At 33.6% G+C, this 22,233-nt stretch overlaps 1 protein-coding gene across 5 annotated transcripts in view; it reads right to left on the minus strand.

The window, feature by feature from the left end:
• The window catches only part of Umad1 (UBAP1-MVB12-associated (UMA) domain containing 1), a 228,925-nt gene that overhangs the window by 121,804 nt on the left and 84,888 nt on the right, over positions 1-22,233 (minus strand). The window contains exon 3 of one of the 5 annotated variants that reach the window (XM_078040371.1): positions 6,076-6,142. The exons of the other annotated variants lie outside the window; for them this stretch is intronic. Within the exon in view, the coding sequence (XP_077896497.1) occupies positions 6,076-6,127 (52 nt within the window). The 5' untranslated portion in view covers positions 6,128-6,142. The remainder of the gene's footprint in view (positions 1-6,075; positions 6,143-22,233) is intronic. 5 annotated transcript variants of the gene reach the window in all.

Below are 22,233 nucleotides of genomic sequence, written 5' to 3' on the forward strand. Positions count from 1 at the left end.
TCAAATGCATTTCTATACATCACTGAAGAATCCTCTGGAAAAAAAATAATTGGGAATCAACTTAACAAAAGATCTGAAAGACTTCTACAATGAAAACTAGAGAACACTCAAGAAAGACACTGAAGAAGACCTTAGAAGATGTAAAGATCTCCCATGCTCTTGGATAGGCAAAATTAATATTGTCAAAATGCCATACTACCCAAAGCGCTATACAGACTCAATGAGTTTCCAATTAAGATCCCAGTGTCATTCCAAAGACTGAGCTTTTCAAGTTACAATATACAACATAATGGAAACTAAAGAAATTACAAAAGGGCAGACTAAACAACGAAGAACACTGAGACTTCCAACTGCAACCAGTCTTTATTACAAAAGAATGTCTTCAAGGCAGTGGCAAAGAGTACAAAATTGCACGTGATTAATTCACTGCACTGTTCAAAAGACACCATTCTCTCTCATCAAAGGCAAAGATTTTTCTAAGAAATATGAATGCTTCCCCTTTACCAGGAGATATAAAGATTTTGCCAGAGAAAACAATTCTCTCATCGTGGGTAGATAAGACCCTTTTCTAATGATAGCACAAACTCTCAAGAATACAATTCCTGTGGCAAAATTTCTATGGCAGCTGTCCTAGTCAGCTTTCGTGTTTCGGTAACCAAAATACCTGATAAGAACAACTTAGAGGAAGAAAAAATTATATGGGGCCAAGGGTTTCCGAGAGCTCAGTCCATAAACAGCCCCAAGGTGAGGCAGCACATCATAGTGGAAGGGTCTGGCAGAGGGAAGCTGATCCCCTCATGGCAGCCAGGAAGCAGAGAGAGAGAGGGAAAGGGAACACAGGGCTACCTTCCAAATCACACCCCCAGTGATGGACCTCCTTCTAGCCTCACTGCACCTTCCTATAGTTAACACGCAGTCAGTCCATTCCAACATGATGGACTAATTACATTCCAATTCTCACAATCCAATCACTTTATCTCTGAACATTCTTGCATTAACATAAGAGTTTGGGGGGGACACCTCATATGCAAACCATAACAGACACTAACTAAGGGTATTTATGAGTTCTCCTAAACTGAGAAGACAGCGATGGGGAAACTACAACTATCAGATCAACATAATTAAAATTCCCTTTATAGGAACTAATCAAGCAAGATTCATATTTGGGCTGGAGATGTGGCTCAAGCAGTAGTGCGCTCGCCTGGCATGCGTGCGGCCTGGGTTCGATCCTCAGCACCACATACAAACAAAGATGTTGTGTCCACCGAGAACTGAAAAATAAATATTTTTTAAAAAAATTCTCTCTTAAAAAAAAAAAAAGATTCATATTTGGGATAAGGATGTGAGATTTTCCCCAGTGACTCTCCAAGAAATGTGTGTAACAAACTAATAATGAACTTGGATTAAAAATTTGCATAAGTCTTCAACATATGTGTTTGTACATACTATACTCTTAAAAATTACCTTGAAATAGGAATAAGGATGTTCGGTGGTAGAACATTTGCCTAGCATGTGCAAGGCCCTAAGTTTACTTCCCAATACTGGAAAAAAAAACAACAAAAGAAATCCTTTAAATTATGCCATCTCTCCTTCTAATCTGATCCCATAGTATGTTATTTCTAGTTATAATATCTGTGTCAGCAAGAGCAGCGCGCTATTGATCAATGTCATCTTTCTCTTTGACCTTGCAACAATATTCATTCAAAGCACAATCACTCTTCATGGACAAATCATTGTCTATTAATCAGTGATTCATTTAATATGTTCTTTGAAATTTTTTATACCATTGGTTTTGTAAGATCCAAGTGTTCCATGACAGAATCTACTAAAATAACACTCTATTCACCATGTATTCCTTAATCACACTTTTAGCAGTATAAGTAAAACATTTTATAATCTTATATTTTTTTTCTACAAAAATACAATTCAAATTGAATGAAAATGCTTTTTGGTATAGTAGTCTTGGGTCTTAGATTATTCCTAAACATTATGGGAAATTGCAAAGTGTTTTTAGTTAATGCCTTTGGAATTTAAAACATTACTTTATGCATGAAAAAATTTAAAGTTAGCTAGCATATAATTCTGTTTTAAAGACAAAAAGATATTTTACAAGGTGTTTAATGAAAATTAATGAAATGATAGGTAATTATTTCATTTTAAGGAAAGAATGAAAAGCAAGAAAGATCATAAAAACATTTTAGGCTAGACATTTTGTTTCAGTATGGTATTATAAAGGGCTATATTTCTTTGTGATTTTTTTCTTAACTCATTACCACATATTTTAATAAAAATATTTTTATAAACAAGTTGTACAAGTTTCTTAATAAACATTTCTAAAATTTCATCAGTACAGTAGATAACATTCTTTTTTAACTGATACATAAAAATTACTTATTTGGGGGGTACCATGTGATGGTATATAATATATACATATATATATGTATATATTATATAATACTCAAATCAGGGTAAACATATCTCCTTGAATGAATGACATCTCTTTATGGTGAAACATTCAAAATTCTCTCTTCTGTTTTTTTTGTTTTTTAAATACAGTACATTATCACTACCTAAGGTCACCTTACTATGCAACAGAACTTCTTTCTCTTATCTAACTATAACTTAGTATTCATTGATCAATCTGTCCTATTCTTCCCAGCCAAGGTAACTACAATTCTACTCAACTGATCTTTAGTATTTAGGTTAAAACATCAAAATTTATAGTAATGATTACCTACTGTTTCATATAATGAAGAATAAAAGATCTTCCCAATTCATCTGAATGAAAATTAAATAGGGATATAGAATTAACTCTGAAAGAAAAGCACTAAAATATAGCTTAATAGAGAAAAAAATTCAAAAGTATAAGTCTCATAACTTTCATAAACTTAAGGGTTCAAATCTAAAAGTCTTACACTAAATTAATCTTAAGAAAAGTCTTACATAAATCTTAATTAAATTAAAACAATCTTAACTATACCAAGATACAGAAACTAGAGTAGTTCTGGGAAATAAGAGAAGAGTCACATCTATACTAGATTAAATTGAACAGTTTGATTTGACTTAGCATACCCAAAATCATTCCACAGGGGACTCCAAACTCTGAGACCATTAACTAAGAGAATTTCCCCAAGATTATAGAACTAGAAACATCTCAAAAGTAATTTTAAACTGTAGCTCTACTATGGCTTTATAATAATTAATTATAAAGCTGATAATGGCATTGATATAAAAATATCAAGTTTTTTAAAAAGGAGAAAATGACCTTATATTTTGAAGTTACAGCATATACTACTAATTCTTAACTATAAAAACAAAATTAAAAGATATTATATTGTTTAAGAATACAAAAAATTAAAAGTTCAGAATTATCTAAAAGAAGCAGGTATTACATTCATATTTTCTTATTTAACAAGAGATATTCATATTATGTATGTCTAATTATGTCTAATTAACTTTACACATAAATAGGAAATCTGTTTGGGGGTTTCACTATTAGACTTAAGATGGCTCTAAACTACAAATATGAAAGGAGTATATTAAACACATAAAAAAAAACTGATGTGTTACCAGTATTTAAAAAAAAGTTCAGTGACAGAGTTAAAATTCAGTAAGGTATTTTAACAGGATATTTAACTTCAGTTGACATGACTGGCTAGTATCAAAAACTGCTTTGGGATTAATTCTGTACATCTGGTGACACATCAGTCTATATAGTCATAATTGCCACATGCTGCTAAAATTTTCTGTGTATCATTCATTTCATGATATAATATTAATTTCCAAACACAAGTAATAGCAATTCTAACAATGGAACTATAATTCTAAGTTAGGAATATAAGATTGATATTGTTTGGCCTTGTTATCTAGGATAGCAATTGTCATGGCTGGGTGAGATATTCTTACTAAACCAATAAATAAAATCAGCAAAGGAAATGCATCAGTGAAGCACCCAAAATGTCAGCCTTTAGTGCATATTTATAGCCTCCTGGTATCTAAAAAACTATACACCAAGACCACTGATATTTCTGAGATTTAACTTGGCATTCAGCTGACTACTCAGAGATTCTGGAGTTTCCTGCCAACTAAATGACAAACATAGCAACTGGGTATAGTGTATTACTTGCTGCTGTTTTTAAAAACAATGCCAGATTACAACACTCTTTCTCTACAAAAATGCCTGATATTTCTGGCTTAAGACCTTTTGCCTAATAAATAGCTCCATTTCTTATGACAGAGGTTTCTTTCACTGATGGGTTTATCAAATAAATAAGTAGTTCATCAGTTTACAGAATGTGTTATTTCACACAATTTAATATGAAAGAACTAGCAGGTGGTACTATTAAGAACCATCAGTAGTGGGAATTGTTTCATAGATGACCAACTTAATCTACCTTTGGAACTCTGCCATCCTTTTATAAGGTTTTTCCATATAACACATTCAAAGTTTTAGTGCCCATCTACTGAGAGTGTTTATAAAATCCTTGTGCAACTTTAAACTTGACCTATCCCACTGAACTATATTTTATGGGACTGTGTTAAAACTGCTGTGTATTCATCCAGACCACATTCTTTAAAGGAACTTCAAGCCAGGATCATGAATGCAATTTATGAAATCACTCGGCAGCAGCTGGAGAATGTTTTCAATGAGGTGGAAAATCAGACTGAATGTTGGATCACCAAAAAGTGGTGGTTATGCTGAAGTCTATAAATTTAAACTGCAATGTTAAAGCCCTGTACACACTGATTTCAGTCATTTTTAATTTTTCTACCACAAATACAACAAAGATTAGGGTTCAAAGTTAACACAGAAAATTTAAAAACATCCAAAATGACTATGATACTATGATACATACTATGATACATCTATGAGAAATTTTGTTACTTTTCCCTTGAGCAACTCATTAAAAAATGTTCTATAGCATCCTAAAAAGCTAAAATATATTTTAGAGATCACTAATTCTCCAATTAACTTGAACTATATTTTTACATTTTTACTATTTATAAGGATATGTATTTGAAAGTAATTCATCTCCTAATGGGTTGTGAAAGAGGAAGAAAGATTATCAATATGAGAAAGAGATTGATTAACATGTTAAAATACAATGTGACTAGATATAATGTAAAATCCTGAATTGGATTGTAGAACAAAAAAAGAAAATCAGGGGGAAAACTGATAGAAAACAGTTTAATTCATACAATTATATCAGTATTAATTTCTTAGGACTGACAAATTTATCGTGGCTATGTGAGAAGTCACCCTTAGGGTAAGCTGGACGAAGAAAAGAAATACTCTGTATAATCATTCCAGTTTTTCTGTAGAATTAAAATTATTCCAAGAAGATTTACTGATTTTTTAATATAATGAGAATATTGCCTATTTCCCTAATCCACCTCTTCTCTATACTAATTGTGACAAATTTTATCTTTCAAAGTGGCCATAACAATATCTCCTGTCAATCTTTAACAAGATTTTCCAATTTAGTGCCATTATTGTTTATACCCTTGTTCTGGGAATAGCCTGAGGCTACTCTGACCAATGAAACATGGTGGAACTGATGCTGTACCATTACTGGGTGTAGCCCTTAACTGCATGGAAACTTCTACTTCCTGCCTCTCTGAATGCTCACTCTTGGAACCCAGCCACCAGATTATGAGAAAGCCAAGCAATATGTGAAGGCTATGTATAGGTATTCTTTTTCACAGCCTTAGTTTGAGCCAGCATCAATTGGCAGTCATGTTGAGTAAGTCAACCTGGACATCAAGACTAGAAGAATCTGTGATGACAGTAACTCCAGCTGACACCTGATTACAACCACATGAATGAGCTCAAGCAAGAACTTCCCATTTAAGCCCAGTCAGCCAATGGATCTATGAGAGAATTATAAATTATTGTCATATGGCACTAACTTTGAGGTAGTTTGTTATACAGCAAAAAATGACTCAGATACCTATAAAAGATAAAAAGGAAGTATGCCTATATATGTTCATGGAAGAGTTGAAAACAGAAAGAAAATAGACAATGTGAAAACAAATAAATTGGGCAGAGTGGTACATGTCTATATTTCCACCTACTTGGGAGATTGAGGCTGGGGCTGAAGGATCTTAAGTTTGGGACCATCCTCATCAACTCAGCAAGATCCTGCTTAAAATAAAAAATAGGGTTGGGGAGGTAGTTCAGTGGTAAAGCACCCATGGATTCAATCCTCGCCCGCAAAAGGGAGGGGCGCAGAGAGAAAGAAAGGAAAGAAAACATGGAAAAAATAATAATTGTTTCTTGTTTTCATGATCTGCTTATTTCTTTTCACAGAATTTACTCATTATAATAAGAATTTTTATTTATTAATTTCTGGGCAAAGTAGGTGATTTCATCATTTTGAGAACATGATAGTGTCCTTACTCATGTGGCCTCTTACTGCAACCAAAATATTTGGTAAGCATAAGACACTAGGTTGTTGCTAGCATAATAAAACATATTGTTTCACAAAATATTCTTCTTTAGTAAGGAGGAGTATATTCTAAAATAATAAGTATACTATGTATATTGTACATAATCGTATGTGTTCCACTTTTATATAAGCAAAAACAGGTTTGTTTATGCCAACATTACATCTTTGAGCAAAATGTATTGTACTACAACCTTAAGATAGCTTCAACACCAGCAAGCATTAGGAATTTTTCAGTTCTTATTGGACCACCATTACGTATGAGGTCCATTTTCATGCAACGAATGTTTATACAACAGTTGAGGAAAATGAATAATTTCAGTAAAAAATACTCAACTGGAACTTCATTGGAGAATCTTTTTTAAAATGTTTTCTGAGTAAAACATCAGTCTTTACTATCAACTGAATAGTATTCAGTCAATAAATACTTTCTTTTTTAAGAGAGAAAGGAATTACTGCATTTGCTTTCTTTTTTCCCTGCATTTGCTTTCTAAATAATATTTTAGTGATTTTCAATGGCCAGACAAGCAATTCCAGTAGAACCTTAAGAATACTTATTAATTGACAATATAACAAAAGTGGTAAATGCTAACACTTAATTCAAATATTCTTCTTAGTTCTATGAGGTGGGTCCTCTTATTAGCTCCATCTCATAGGTAAGGAAAATGAAGCCAAGCAATGTTAAGCAACTTGCTCAAGGTCATCAGGTCAATTAGGGTAGAAGATAAGCTAAGATCCAGATATTTCCATAGCCCAAGCCCTTAATTACGATACTTCTCCTGATTATGGTATTTTTATTCTTAAGACTTCCTTTATTTTAATGGATCAATGATAAACATTCTGGATCACTAATCAAACAGTTCATTTTAACCTCACTCCAACACTGCACTCACATATAAGAGGTTTATATTCTTTTTAAAAATTTGACTTTGAAAACTCTTTTTTATTTTGGCAACCAATAAACAAAAGAGGCAATCCAATAGTCTTTTGAGCAAACTACCTTATTTAAGCTGTTGACATAATAATGAGTCTTCAACATAATCTTTACAAATGCAAAATGATGCAATATTCTTGATTCTACCTCTAAAAATATCTCTAGGACCTGATATTTTCCCTCTTTCATCCTCACTGCATAGAAAAAAGGAATTTTTACTGATCACATTCAGGATTAGCCCAGGATTTTATCATTTCTTGCCTGGACCACTACAAATGGCTCCCAAATGTCCTTCATGTCTCTAACCTGTTTTCCCTGCCTGATTGTGCCCAGCTACCACATTTCTGTACTTAAAATATATATTGGATCATTCTACTCCTTCTACCTAGAAGTGCCGCAGTCCGGCTGCAGCAAAATAACTGGGGGACGACGAGCAACTTGTGTACACTGATACAGCAGGAGTAGGAGCCATTTATTGTAGGACAGGAGGGGTATATATACATTCCACACAGCTTATCTTAATTAACATAAACTAGATACAGCAGTCAACCAATAAGGAATCTCCACACTTAATGGCTCGATGGCGTTACTTCACAAACCACTCCCTCTGGCAAAATGTCAGGCGCCATCTTGACTTGTTTACAGATCCTAACATAGAAGAAAAGAATTTTCAACATATTTTCTACCCAAAGGTAGAAAAAGGATGAGAAGCTACATAAGATAATCTTTCTGATGAAAGTCTAACAGAAGGCTCAAGAAGCAACAAAAATATCCAACAACCTTGAGGGCACATTAGCATAGAGGTTCACAATCTTGGATGCACACAATCACCTGGGGAGCATCTAAACCTCCCTGCTGTGTGTTCTTCAGGCCAATTATGTCAGAATGTCTTGGGGTGGAATCCAGGCACCAGTATTTTTTAGAGTACTCCCAAGTAATTCCATGTACAGGTAAGGTTGAAATTTGACTTAAAAGAAAGAGGATGAAATATACAGCAAAGGATAGCTGTCAGCTCACTGGAAAGCAACAACACATTATAATGCCTATAAACATCATTCTGATTTTCTCCAGGAATACTTGGTAGTCTGGGAATAGGGGCAAATAAAGAGAAAGGTTGGGTTTTTCCAGAGTCAGAAACTGACAGATTAAAATAACAGAGATCTGATATCACAACAATGAAATGATTTACTACCAACTCCAAACTGAATAAGAAAAGTAGTAAGGAAGTGATGAGAGACTGAACAAACAAGCTATCAATGAGTTAGGTGAGTAAATAATAACAGCAGCACATAAGAGAGCCAACTTGAGAGGAAGCAGGATTTCTGAGTTTAAGATTTAAGATTTTAGAGGTGGCACTATTTTCTGTGATTATTTAGTCTAGATCAAGGTCACTGCAGGGAATGGCTAAAGTAAAAAAAAGTGAAAGTTATTGGCAAATAAGGTCTTCAGAGAACAAGAGATTAAGGTTAGGGAATTAGCTAGGAGATCACCATGGATTTTAGAATTGCCCAGGAAAACTATAGAATGAAAGAAGGAAGAAAACAGATCAAAGGGCCACATGAAATCTATGACACAATTTAGAGCACGTAGAAAATACCAGTGGTTAAAACCAGGTGGCCCATCCTAAAGCTCAGGACATGGTGGCCTTATTTATGAAGTGGAAGAGAAATGTACTGAAGTGGCAGAGTGCCTGCAAGTGACTGACAAATCAGGGAAGTCAAGTCCCAAGTGCGTGAGAGAATGAACAGCATCCATCTGAGGGCTGAGTCCTCTAAAATGAAGGAAGAAAATCCAGCATCTTTTGAAATGCAAATTTATTCAGATCATTCCCACCCTCAGCTTCATGTTCATCATTGGCTTCCACTGCTCTTTAAGACATGGGCTAGAGATACAGTTCAGTGGTACATCACTTGCCCAATGTACATAAGGCCCTGGGTTCAATTCCCAGTAAAACACACACACACACACACACACACACACACACACACACACACACACACACAAACACGGGAAGGAAGGGAAGAAAAGATAAAGATGTTACAAGAGGTCAAGCACACCTGGGTCTGCTTAATTCCCAGGTTGTACTGGACCTCTGAACTACCTAATTCCTCATCATGTTTCATACTCTCTCCTGGCCCTTGGGCCTTTTTCCTACTCGCCAAAATGCTGTTTCCTCCCACCCAAGGCCCATCACCCACTACTATTCAGTTTTGAAATCTATCACCTCCCTGCCTTCTAGTTAGCTCATTCACATTTCCATTTTCAGCTCAAATATTACTTACTTAGGGAAGACTTCCTCAATCTCCCATGTCTGGTCATCAGATCTCATAGCACTTATTAGTGCTGTGGTTTTACACTTAATTTGGATAACCATATAGTTAATGTCTCTCCCCCGGACTGTCAGTTCCATAGGGATAAAGATTGAATCATCATATTTACCATTTATTCCCACTCCCTAGCAAAGTGGCTGACATATGGCAGGCCCACCATAAATACTGTCAAGTGAATGAATGAGAAGGAATATGATGAAAAGATGGTTGGAATCTTGATACTATTCATACAGCAGCCAAAAACACCATTTCTTCAGTGCTTCTTCTATGCCGAAATGACAATAATTTAGTTCACACACATCAACCTTTTGAGATGTGTGATCAGTGTTATAAATGAGGAAATTGCTGCTTGGAGTTTAAATAACATGCTGAGAAGTGCCAGACCCAAGACTTTTTCAGATAGAGGAAATCTACCTTTATATACAGTTGGCCAAAGAGTATTATAGTGAAGGTCAAATTATCCCCCAAAAGTGAATTTTGATGTGCACACAGCTCAGAACATATTAGAGCACTAGCTTCAGCCTAGTACCCTTGAGAATAGAGGCTGAGGGCTGGAGATGGAGTTCAGTGGTAGTGCTTCCCTAACATGCAAGAGGTCATCATCGGTTTGATCTCCAACACTGCAGACAGAATAAAGGCTGAGTGGGGTGGTGCACACCTGTAATCTCAGTAATTCAGGAGGCCACAATGGAAGGACTGCAAGATCCTGGCCTACTAGGAAAACTTTTGAAACCCTGTCTCAAAATTTTAAAAATGGGCTGGGGATGTAGATCAGTGGATGTAGATCAGTGGTAGAATGTCCCTGAGTTTAATCCTCAGCACTAAAAATAAACAAACAAAACTGGAATAGAAGTGCCAAGGTCTGGAAACCAGGGAGAATAATTTTGGATGGGGAGCCTGATTTAAAAAAAAAAAAAATCCACAGGAAATAGGTTGCCAAAATCCTCATAGATGGTAAAGATCCCAGAAGCACAGGAAACAAAAGCAAAAACAGACAAATGGGATTACATCAAACTAAAAAGTTTCTAAGCAGCAAACAACCAACAAAGAGAGCACTTGTAGAAAGGGAGAAAATATGTGTAAGCTGTACATCTGACAAAGGGGCAAACATCCAAAATGTATAAGGAACTCAAAAAACTCAATAGAAAAAATATAAAATAAAATTAAAAATTGGCAATAGACTTAAACAGACATTTTTCAAGACATACAAATGGTTCAACATCACTAATCATCAGGGAAATGCAAATTAAAACCACAATAAATTATCACTTCACTTCAGTAAGAATGCCTATTAAAAAAGACAAAAATAATATGCATCAATGAATCCCAATATTATGTATAATTGTAATGCACCCTTAAAAAAGATATAAGTGGGTTGGGGATGTGACTCAAGCAGTAACACGCTCGCCTGGAGTGCGTGGGGCGCTGGGTTCGATCCTCAGCACCACATAAAATAAAATAAAGATGTTGTGTCCACTGAAAACTGAAAAATAAATATTAAAAAATTCTCTCTCCTCTCTCTCTCTTTAAAAAAAAATAAAAAAGATAAGTGTTGGCAAAGGTGGAGAAAATGAAACCCTTCCACATTGTTAGTGGGAATATAGATTAGTACAGCCATTTTAGAAAATAGGATAGATATTCCTCAAAAAACTAAAACTAAAAATACCACATGATCTAGCAATCTCACTTCTGAATATGTAACCAAAGAAATCAGAATGTCAAAGAGACATTGGTACTCCAATGTTTACTAGAGCACAATCCATAATAGCCAAGAAATGGAAACTAACCCAAAGTCCATCGACTAATAAAGAAAATGATACATGTACACAATAGAATGCTGTTCAACTATTAAAAAGAAGGAGATCATATAATCAGCAATAGCATGGATGAACTGGAGATCATTATGTTAAGTGAAATAAACCAGATACAGAAGCATGAGCATCACATGATCACACTCATAGGTAAAATCTAAAAACTTGAACTGTAGTAATTGATAGTAGAATGGTGGTTATGAGAGGTTGAGAAAAATTGATGAGAGGACTGATCAATGTTAGTTATGATCACTATGTTAATGAGGTTTTCATACCTGTGAAAATATACCTAAGAAAAACAACTCAAAGGGGGAAAAAGTTTTGGCTTATACTTTCAGAGGCTTCAACCCTTGGTTGGCTGACTCCATTATTCTTTGGCCTGTGATGAGGCAGAACAACACAGCAGAAGGCTGTGGCAGAGAAAAGATATTCACCTGATGGCTTTCAAAAGTAGAGAAAGAAAGGAGCCCATACAAAATATACTTTTCAAAATCCCACCCCCATGAGCACTGCATATCCAAACAAGTTAAAATCAGCATATTACAGTGACACAGTCACATCAATGTTTATAGCAGCTCAATACACAAAAGCTAGGCCATGTAACTAACCTAGATGCTCTTCAACAGACGAAAGAAACTGGTACCTATACACAATGAAGTATTTACTCAGCCATAAAGAAGAATGACTGTGTGACATATGCAAGTAAATGGATGAACCTGGAAATTACCATGCTAAGTGAAATAAACCAGTCCCCCCAAAAAACCAAAGGTTGAATTTTTTGCCGATATGTGCAAGCAAATCCCACGATAACAGGGGAGAGAGAAAGAAGGAGATATTCAGTAGATGAGACAAAAGGGAATGAAGGGAAAGGAGAGGAGATAGGGAAAGAAGAGGTGATAGGGAAAGGAGAGACAGTAGAATGAATCCAAAACAATTTTCCTATGTACTTATATGAATCCACCATGGTGAATTCCACCATCATGTATATCCATAAGAATGAGGTCCTAAATAGAATAAAATACATTCCAGTATAAATCTACTGCAATGTATAACTAAAAATAAATATAGTGGCCCCCCAAAAAAACTGCCTCCAGTGACCTACTTCCTCCTGCTAGGCTCTACCCCCTAAAGGTTGCACCATTTCCTAACACACCACAGGTGGCAACCAAGGCATTAGAACAGGGCTTCCGGAGGACATTTTAGATCCAAACTATAATAGGTACTAAATTATAGTCAAATAGGACTAAAGAAATTCTGGTCTTCTATTGTACAGTACAGTGACTATAAATAACAATAATATACCATATATTTCACAAAGATAGAATAAGGAATTTGAATGTTTTTACTACATACAAATGACAAATATTCGAGTAGAGATGTTTATCCTGATTTAAACAATATACAATGAATACATGTACCAAAATATCACAGGGTACCCTATAAATAAGTACAGTTTTTATTTTCATGTATCAGTTAAAGGATAAATTTTTAAAAATTTAGTAGAATTTATTTGAGCAAAACTAAACCGAACCATGAGTCAAATAGGGTAGCCTCCAGAACCATAGCAGACTCCAGGAACTCCAACAATATGACCAGATGAAAAGAAAATAAGGTGCAGAAAACAACTGAAATGGCCTAGTCTGCCACCCAATTAACTGGTTACAGCTCAACTAATCTACTGTTTATAACCTAATCAGTTAACTGGTAACACAACTGTTGCAACCAGCCAAAGCTCGGAGTGATTAATCACCATAATGACTTGTTGAGTTCAGTGCAGGTGCTCAATCCAAATCCATGGCATCTTACAAAATGTTATATGATTAAAAAACATAATAATAGTAAATTATCTCCTTCTACAAAATTACCATTAAAGTCAATAATCATGTTTTTTTCAATCTTTTTTTAATTACCATGAAAATATTTCTTTCTCTTGATGACAATGCAAAATTGGGCAACTAGGAATCTTAGCTATACTGTGTAGTCTACAGTAATATTATACTTCAGGAGTCTGGATTAGTGTTTCTCACATTTTGGTATGCATCAAAGCCATGGTGGGGGCAGGTATCAGGAAGGGAAATGACTAAAATCACAGGTGCCTGGGACTCACTCTTAACCCTCAAAATCAGAAGTGATGTGAATGAGGCTCAGGCTTATTCTCTTCTGACATGCTTCTAAAGTCATTCTTTGTACACAAAATGTGAGCCAGGCTAGACAATTTTTTTACACCCATTTCCCCCTTAATTCTCAGAAACAATTTGTAAGTTTTATATTTTAATGGTCTTGTGGATCTGTGTCTATTATAGGAAGCTATATCATGTATTTTTATACATTTCCAGTTAAGATTAACAGGCAACTTCTAAATATTCTACTTCTGAAATAATATAGGTGAATAAATTTTAAGTCTGGGAGCAATTCTTTCCAAAGATGGCTATACTCTCAAACAGAGAGTTTAATTTATCCTCACCAAGTTTCTTTGTGATGCACTAGAATAAAAATAAAACTATTATTCTTTCCAAAGACTGGGGGGAAAAAGGTGAAGAGGGTCTTAAGTCCAAGTCAAACTCAGAATTTATTAAACACTTTTAAAGTTTATTACACTGTTAAATATCACCTCATCAGTAGAAAGGTAATGGCCAGAGAGTGCATCTTGTAAATATTGAAAGGTACCACTTAAACATTTCACAGCACACTGATTAACCATCTTCTGTTTCTACAAAATTAAATAGTATGGACAATTTAATAATTTTCATTGATCAGTGTTAAGTAGTCGTGCACAATTCTGAACAAGAGCTTTCTTCCACATTATTTCTGTATTCTGCAATTGACATGTAAAAAAGAAAGCCTCCCACACTTAAGATTGTAAACTACTATCAAGTACTGTAGCCACTAAGGTGAAAGAAAAGAAATACTAGTTCCCATGACCTTCTATAGTTGAAACTATCTGAAAAAATATAGTTGAAGTCTTTTTTGTGAAATCCCTGTGAGACTTAACTGTTGATTGTGGTTAGAATACATTCAAAAGTATAATCAGATTGCATCACCACCATCACCTGCTCAGAGGCGAGCTGAAGAAACATGTGCTCATGAAGCTTGAAGCTGGCTTATTGTACTACACTCTCATGTGGGCTTGCCAAAGATTAGTCACCATTTTTGCAGCTGGTTTCAAATTCAGTTGATGCAATGTGAGTGCAGATGCAATGGTTTACCCTAATTATATCGCTCCAGTTTAATCTTTCCATTTGTAGCATACTATACACTGGATCCAATTCAAGACTCTAGATTGGTTTCAAATAGAGGATACTTAAAAATCACACATTTGTGATCCTCCCCTATAGCTCGAATATCATATTTCATCACTGTATCTTTTAGATTTCTGAATCCACCTCAAAGTTGTTTTCAGCTCCTAACCCTTTACTAAATCTTACTTATTAACAAAAAGGCAGGAAAACACTATTATTAAAAGAATTGTTAATAAAATAAAAGAGAAGTTATGAATCTTCAAAAATACTTTTTTTTAGGGGCTTGATGGTACAGTGCTACCTGACACTCTGAGAAATCTGAGGCCCTGGGTTTGATACTCAGTACAGAGGGAGGAAAAAAAAAGACAAAAGTACTTTTTCAAATTTTGAAAAATTTCCATTTTCTCCCTACTTGATTTTCAACATCCTAGCAAAACTTAAGGATACTGATTAACTAATTGTAATTAGGAGTTTCTAAACCTAACTGATGATCAAAACAACTTGGGACACTAAAAACACTCACGTTTCCTGGTTTTACCCTAGACCTATTTATTGAGTAATAAGTTTAAAAGGCTTCTTTTGAAATTATTTTGAAGATAAATAAAGCATTATGTTGGTACTGTTTCTGGGAGTCAGAAAGAAAAATGAAAGAAAGGAATAGATGTCTGCCCTTTTCAGGCAGGTCTTTGTACTATCTGTTATTGTCCATATTTAACAAATGTTGTGTGTCGAGAATGATGTCTAGGGCTGGGGTTGTGGTAGAGTGCTTGCCAAGCATGTGTGAGGCACTAGGTTTGAGTTTCAGTGCCACATATAAATAAATAAGTAGGTCCATCAACAACAACAAAAATTTTTTAAAAAAAAGAATTATGTCTATACAAAGAGATGAGGTAATCAGAGGAACTTTAAAACAGAAGAATAAATAAAATCCAGAGATTTTCAGATAGAACAATAATGACAAGGAATACAACACATTTAAAAATAGTCATGTTTTTAGGTATCTGTTTCAATTTATTGAATGTATAATTTTTTTTCAAAATAACTTAAAAGTATGATTTTGATGGTAGACATTTTAAAATTTAGATTATACATTTCTATTTTTTATTTATAGTTGTAAATGAACAGAATGCCTTTATTTTATTTATTTTTATGTGGTGCTAAAGATTGGACCCAGTGCCTCACATATACTAGGCAAGTGCTCTGCCACTGAGCTGCAGCCCCAGCCCTACTTTCCAGATTCTTAGCAATTCATTCCCTGGTAGTACTGGTAATGTAGCATTAGACCAGAACAGACAATCCATGCTTGAATAGGAAGACAGCATCACAAATGGCATTATTAAAAAATTAAGTAATCTTATGATTAAAATAAAGTGTATCATAAGAAATTCACAGCAATACGTTTTGAGGAAATAACACATACAAGTCATAGCTGATATATTATTAGGAAAAATCACCCAAGTTCTGCAATGTTTCTCTTCCAAATGAATAATACCACTTTTACTTTATTGTCTGATCTAAAATTTAATTAGTTTTTGATACAAAAAAATGTGAAGTTAATGAATCAACATTATATAGCAGGTTATTTAATCACATTGCTAAAATATGTTATTGTATCAGTTGTAAAAACTGCATTTCTTTCAAGTATACTCTAATATATATACAACACATAAAATCTATGATACATTTTCACTATGTGTAATATTCTAAAATAATCAACCATCAAGTTTAACTGGGAAGTTTACTTAATGCTTACATGTGACAGACTACATTAATTAAACAATTAGAGAGGGGCAATGATAAACATAACTATATGAAAACAGAGGTGTTTTTTATATTGTTCATCCTTGTATACCCAACACCTAGCACAGCACCTAGCAATATGAAAAGTGTTCAGGTATTGCTTTAATATATGAATGACTACATAATTTCATGAAAGCAATAGTTATATCTACTCACTAACTTATTAGGAACTAGCTTTGGTTGTTGGCAGCTTTGAATTTCAGATTTAGGAGAAAATTCATTAAACTAACTCTTTTAACAGCTATAAAGTATAGGCCAACTCTTCTCCTAGTATCACTAAGATCATTGATGAAACTACATCAATAAATACTGTGAAACTTTTAGCTTCTTATTTATATGCTGCCTTGTTAAGTTCCTCAGAAGACAGAGATGAAATAAAATGAACAGGGAGCACCTTATAAGTTTCTTTTCTTCAAGTGTTTCTAGGCTGAATGTACATATTAATGGGTAAAAAAACTGCAAGTAATTCAAATTCTCTTGAAAAAACTAAAAAAAAGTATGCTATATGACATAATTTTCTAAAGTTTTAAGATTTGTGCATTTGCCTCTAATAAAAAAAAAAACTTAGTTTGTTAAATCTAGTTGCACTGCGGTCCATATGACAATTCTGATTTCTTTTTGTAGTTTTATTTTATTTATTTATTTAAGTATCAGGGATTGAACCACTGAGCCACATCTTTTTTATATTTTATTTAGAGAAAGTGTCTCCCTGAGTTGCTTAAGGCCTTGCTAAGTTGCTGAGTCTGGTTTGAACTTGCGATCCTCCTGTCTCAGTCTCCCACAGCTGCTGAGATTACAGGCATCACCATGCCCAGCTATAATTTCTTCTTTAGATGTTCTTTTTTCTTATTGTTGCTATATGATCTGCTTTTCTACGTCATCATTTTTTTAAATATTTGTTTTTCAGTCCTCGGTGGACACAACATCTTTATTTTATTTTTTATGTGGTGCTGAGGATTGAACCCAGTGCCCCTCGAATGCCAGGCGAGCGCTTTACCGCTTGAGCCACATCTCCAGCCCCTCTATGTCATCATTTTTGAAAAGCTATTTCAACTCATTGTAAAACATCTCCAACTGTCATTAACAAGAAGTGATGAACACTGTTATCCAAAGTACGTGTATGAAAACACAAATTGGTGTGAATGTATTTTGTATACAACCAGAGATAGGAGGAATTGTGCTCTATGTGTGTAATAAGAATTGTAATGCATTCCTCTGTCATATAAATTAAAAAATTAATTAAATTAATAAAAAGATGAATGATTTGAGTATTTTCGATCATACTGATCAGGACACAATTTTTCTCAACCAGTACTCAATAATCCAAATACTTGACTTCTTCCAAACTTCTGACTGTTACTTGATTTCAACCTTCTCACTGAGGAAAATTTGGGGCCTGACCTTTATTTGTCATTAGAGATGACTGATTAAAGTTCTGAACCTTTCTTACATAGGACCAACATATAATACATTGTGCAAAATCTTCAACTGCTATTAACCAAATGAAAGCTTAAAGACATTTGCAAATCAGTCTACTGCAGATTCCTAGGTTAAATCCAAATCCTCTCACCCACATTTACACTGACAGCTCCTTTTTAATTTTAGCAATTGTATTTCCAAAGCTTAATTTAACTAAGCTTGTGTAGAAATTCAAAATCATATTATGATTAAATTATATAGTTACAGTAACACACACACATTTAGGAGCAATGTGGACACTTGGAAATTACACTATTCTGTTGGAAGAGCCAAAGCACTTCTGCTCATGAGAGAATAGCCTAGATGATTCAAGCATTTAGGACTTCATACAAAACTTGCAGAATTTCAGTCAAGCTGTAAAGTGATATAAGTGGAGGTCATTTCAGACTTATACACTTTTTTTTTTTTTAAGAAAGGCCTAAGAAATGAATAATAGAGGTACTGAAAAGGAGCAAAAATTTCAGAGGATTTTAATAAAAATAGATTTTAATTTTCCAAATAATTATCAAGGACCAATCCCACACTTCCAATTCTCATTTCAAAGATACACTAGATATATCATTACATTTTTAAAATAATAAATTCCAAGTAAATTGGAATTTTAATATTTAATATATGACTGTGTTTTAAGAATATTGGGTTTTATAGTATTCAGAACTTTCCAAACTGACTTAAAAAGCTTTGTTCATGAAGGATCTTGCAAAGCTGAACATTTGACTGAACGCAAATTTATTAAAATACTATTCAGAAAAAGTCTCAGAAAGTTATTAATTGTTAAAAATGTCAGAAACTCCTGGAAATACTGCAGTTTTGAGATCTTTGAGTAATAAGTTTTATCATTACATCTTTGGAATCACTGAAGTCTAAGGTTAAATATGTCTATTCTGTAATACTGCTAACAATTCCATTCAGAAATTTTAAAGGTATGTTAACAAAATTCTTTCCATTATTCATTGTTGATTCATTGAAGGAATACATTAGATAAATCTCTTTCTTTTTTTTTTTTTTTTACTGAGGAATCACCTAAAAACATAAAGCCCACCAAGTTAACTCAACAGGCCAGCCTATAATGATAAATAAATTCATTCACTAAGGAAACACCAGACCCAGATAATTATTATAAGTAAATTCTATTAAAACCAAATTTTAGACTAGCTTCCCAACACATTTAAAAAAAAAAAATAAGGAATACTTCCCATTTCATTTAATGAGTCCAGTGTAAATTCCTGAACCAAATTTTTCAAGGATAACACAGAATGGAAAAACATAAATTGCACTTATAAAATATGTGATAAAAAATCTCAAGGCAAATATATAAAGAATATAATAACTTATTTTTTAGTATCAAAAATAAAATGCATTTTAAGTTTACTTCATAAATGCAATGTTTAAACATTAAAGAAGCAATTGATTCAAGAGACCTAAAAAGGACATTTAATAATACTGCTTATTTGTATTTAAAAATAAAACTTCAGCAAACCAGGAGTAACCAAATAAAAAGTATACATTGTATTTACTAGTTAAAAATCGAAAATGCTATATGCAGTTTTCTTTACAATAAAAAATGGGAGAAAGATGCTTGCCTTGAAATGTGTATTCGAAATACTAGAGGAACTAGATGATGGAATAAGACTAAAAATAAAATAAAAGCTATCTGGATTAGAAAGAAAAATTCATGCACAGAGACTGATTATCAACTGAGAAAATCCAATTGAAACTAAAGATGAATTATTAGAGGTAAAAAAAATAGTCATCAAGAAAAGTTGCTTAAAATATCAATTCTGTATTCAAACAAACAGAAAATGAAATATAATTCATGTGTATGTATGGGGTGGGGGTGGGGTTGCTAGGGATGGAACTCAGAGCCTCACACATGGTAGTCAAGTAACCTACCACTGAGCTATATCTCTATTCCTCAAAATGCAGTGTTTAAAAAGAAAACATTTACTACTAACAATCAAAAAAGCATTTTAGGGGGCTGGGGTTGTGGCTTAGTGGTAGAGCACTCGCCTTGCACGTGCAAGACCCTGGATTCGATCCTCAGCACCACATAAGAATAAATAAGTGAAATAAAGGTATTGTTTCCAACTATAACCAAAATAAATAAATAAATAAATAAATATTTTTTTAAAAAAAAGCATCTTAAAAAAAAGAGGAAATGTAACTTTATAGAAAAATTTAGTAATTTTATGAAAACTTAATAAAACCTAAGGAAATGAACAGAAATATCTTCATTGAGAAGGCTAAATAGTGTAAATATAATATTTAGTATAATTATGAAGAGAAGTAAATGAAAAGAAATCTTTATGGAGAAGACTAAATATTGTAAATGCAACATTTTTTCCTAAATTAATCTATACATTCAATAAAATTTAACAGAAATCACATCAGAATGGGTAATTTTGTTTAATTGAGAGGTCATTAAAAATTATGTTAGGACTAATAAAGAACTAAGAATTATAGTGAGCTTTATAAAACTGGCTCAGAGACAGAAATATAAAAGATTATGAAGTAGAACAGAGAATCAAAATAATATGCATAAATATATCATTATGATATATATAATTTTGAGACTTTCATCTCAAGATCACAATTATTTTTTAAAACAAGAACTGGATAATTCTATATTGCTGCATCAATTTCATTTAATTTCACAGAATTTTAACTTCTTTATGAGCTTGAAGAGGAAAATAAAATGAATTAATCCAAAATGATACTAAGAAATTTGATTTTCCATATGAAAATAAAAACAAATTGAATCTTTAAATCACTATAACCAAAGTTGATTACAAAACTTTAAGAAGATGCTAGGAAGGTATTTTTCAAATCTGAGAAAGAAAACACTTCTTAAACTAAACTGAAAAAAGTCAGTAAGAAAACATTTTACACATTTAAACAACAGTAACTGTAAAACTTCATCAAGAAATAAAATTTAAAATGAGAAGGATAAGGGCTGAGATTGTGGCTCAGTGGTAGAGCGCACTTGCATAGCAAGTGTGAGGCACTGGGTTCTATTCTCAGCACCACATAAAAATAAATGAAATACATAAATAAAGGTCCATTGACAACTAAAAAATATTTTTAAAACAAATGAGAAGAATAAATTTTAACTGGGTGTTATGATATGAGGTGTCCCCCAAAAGCCCCTATGTTAGCACAGGAATTTTCAGAGGTGAAATAATTGGACTGCAAGACTCATAACCTAACCAGTCCATCCTACTTTGAATGGACTGGGTAGTAACTGCAAACAGGTGGGGTGTGACTCAAGGGGGTGAGTCACTAGGGGCGTTCCCTGGAAGGATACATCTTCCTGTAGCCTCTTCCCCACTTCTCTCTGCTTCCTAGCTACCTTGAATGGATCTGGAAAGGTGCGTCTTCCTATGATCCCTTCCTCTCTTCTGCTTCCTAGCTGCCTTGAATGAAGCAGTGCTCATCGGCCATAATGTTCTGCCTGACCTTGGGCCCACAGCAATGGACTCAGCTATCCATGGACCAAACCTCTGAAACTGTGAGACAAAATGAACTTACTTCTTCTAAGTTGTTCTTGTTGTGTATTTTGGTTACAGTAACACAAAAGTGACTGACGCACTGGGCTATTGTATAATGCTACATTACAAAGGATTAATATGTAGAGCCCTTTAGAATCAGTAAGAAAATTGGAGACAACAGAACAATAGAAAAGAGATGGATAGTTATTTTGTTGAGAAAAAAATATATTACTAAAAAATAAAAATGCCTAATTTCATTTTCAGGAAAACAAAGAAGATATCATTTTACATCCATTAGAATCAAATTGATAAAAATTTAAGCATTAAAATTTCTTGTTTTTATTTATTTTTTTGTGGTGCTAGGGATCAATAAGCAATCATTCTTCCATTAAACTACAACCCCAGTCCACATAAATTTTATACACCAACTGGAAAAAAATTGTCATTATTTGTTAAAGTTAATATGTGCCAGGCATAGTGCTGCACACCTATAACCCCAGCAGCAAGTACAAGGATGGCAAGTACAGCCATCCTCAGTAACTTAGAACTTGTTTCAAAATTAAAAATTAAAAATGAGCTGGGTATGTGGCTCAGTGGTTGAATATTCCTGGGTACATTGTCTAGTAAAAAAAAAATTAACATGTGCATAGCATATAATTCTTCCCAGAATTGCCGATATATGTACCAGGAAATATGTACATGTACA

This window comes from Ictidomys tridecemlineatus, chromosome 2, assembly GCF_052094955.1.
Source record: "Ictidomys tridecemlineatus isolate mIctTri1 chromosome 2, mIctTri1.hap1, whole genome shotgun sequence".
NCBI lineage: Eukaryota > Metazoa > Chordata > Mammalia > Rodentia > Sciuridae > Ictidomys > Ictidomys tridecemlineatus.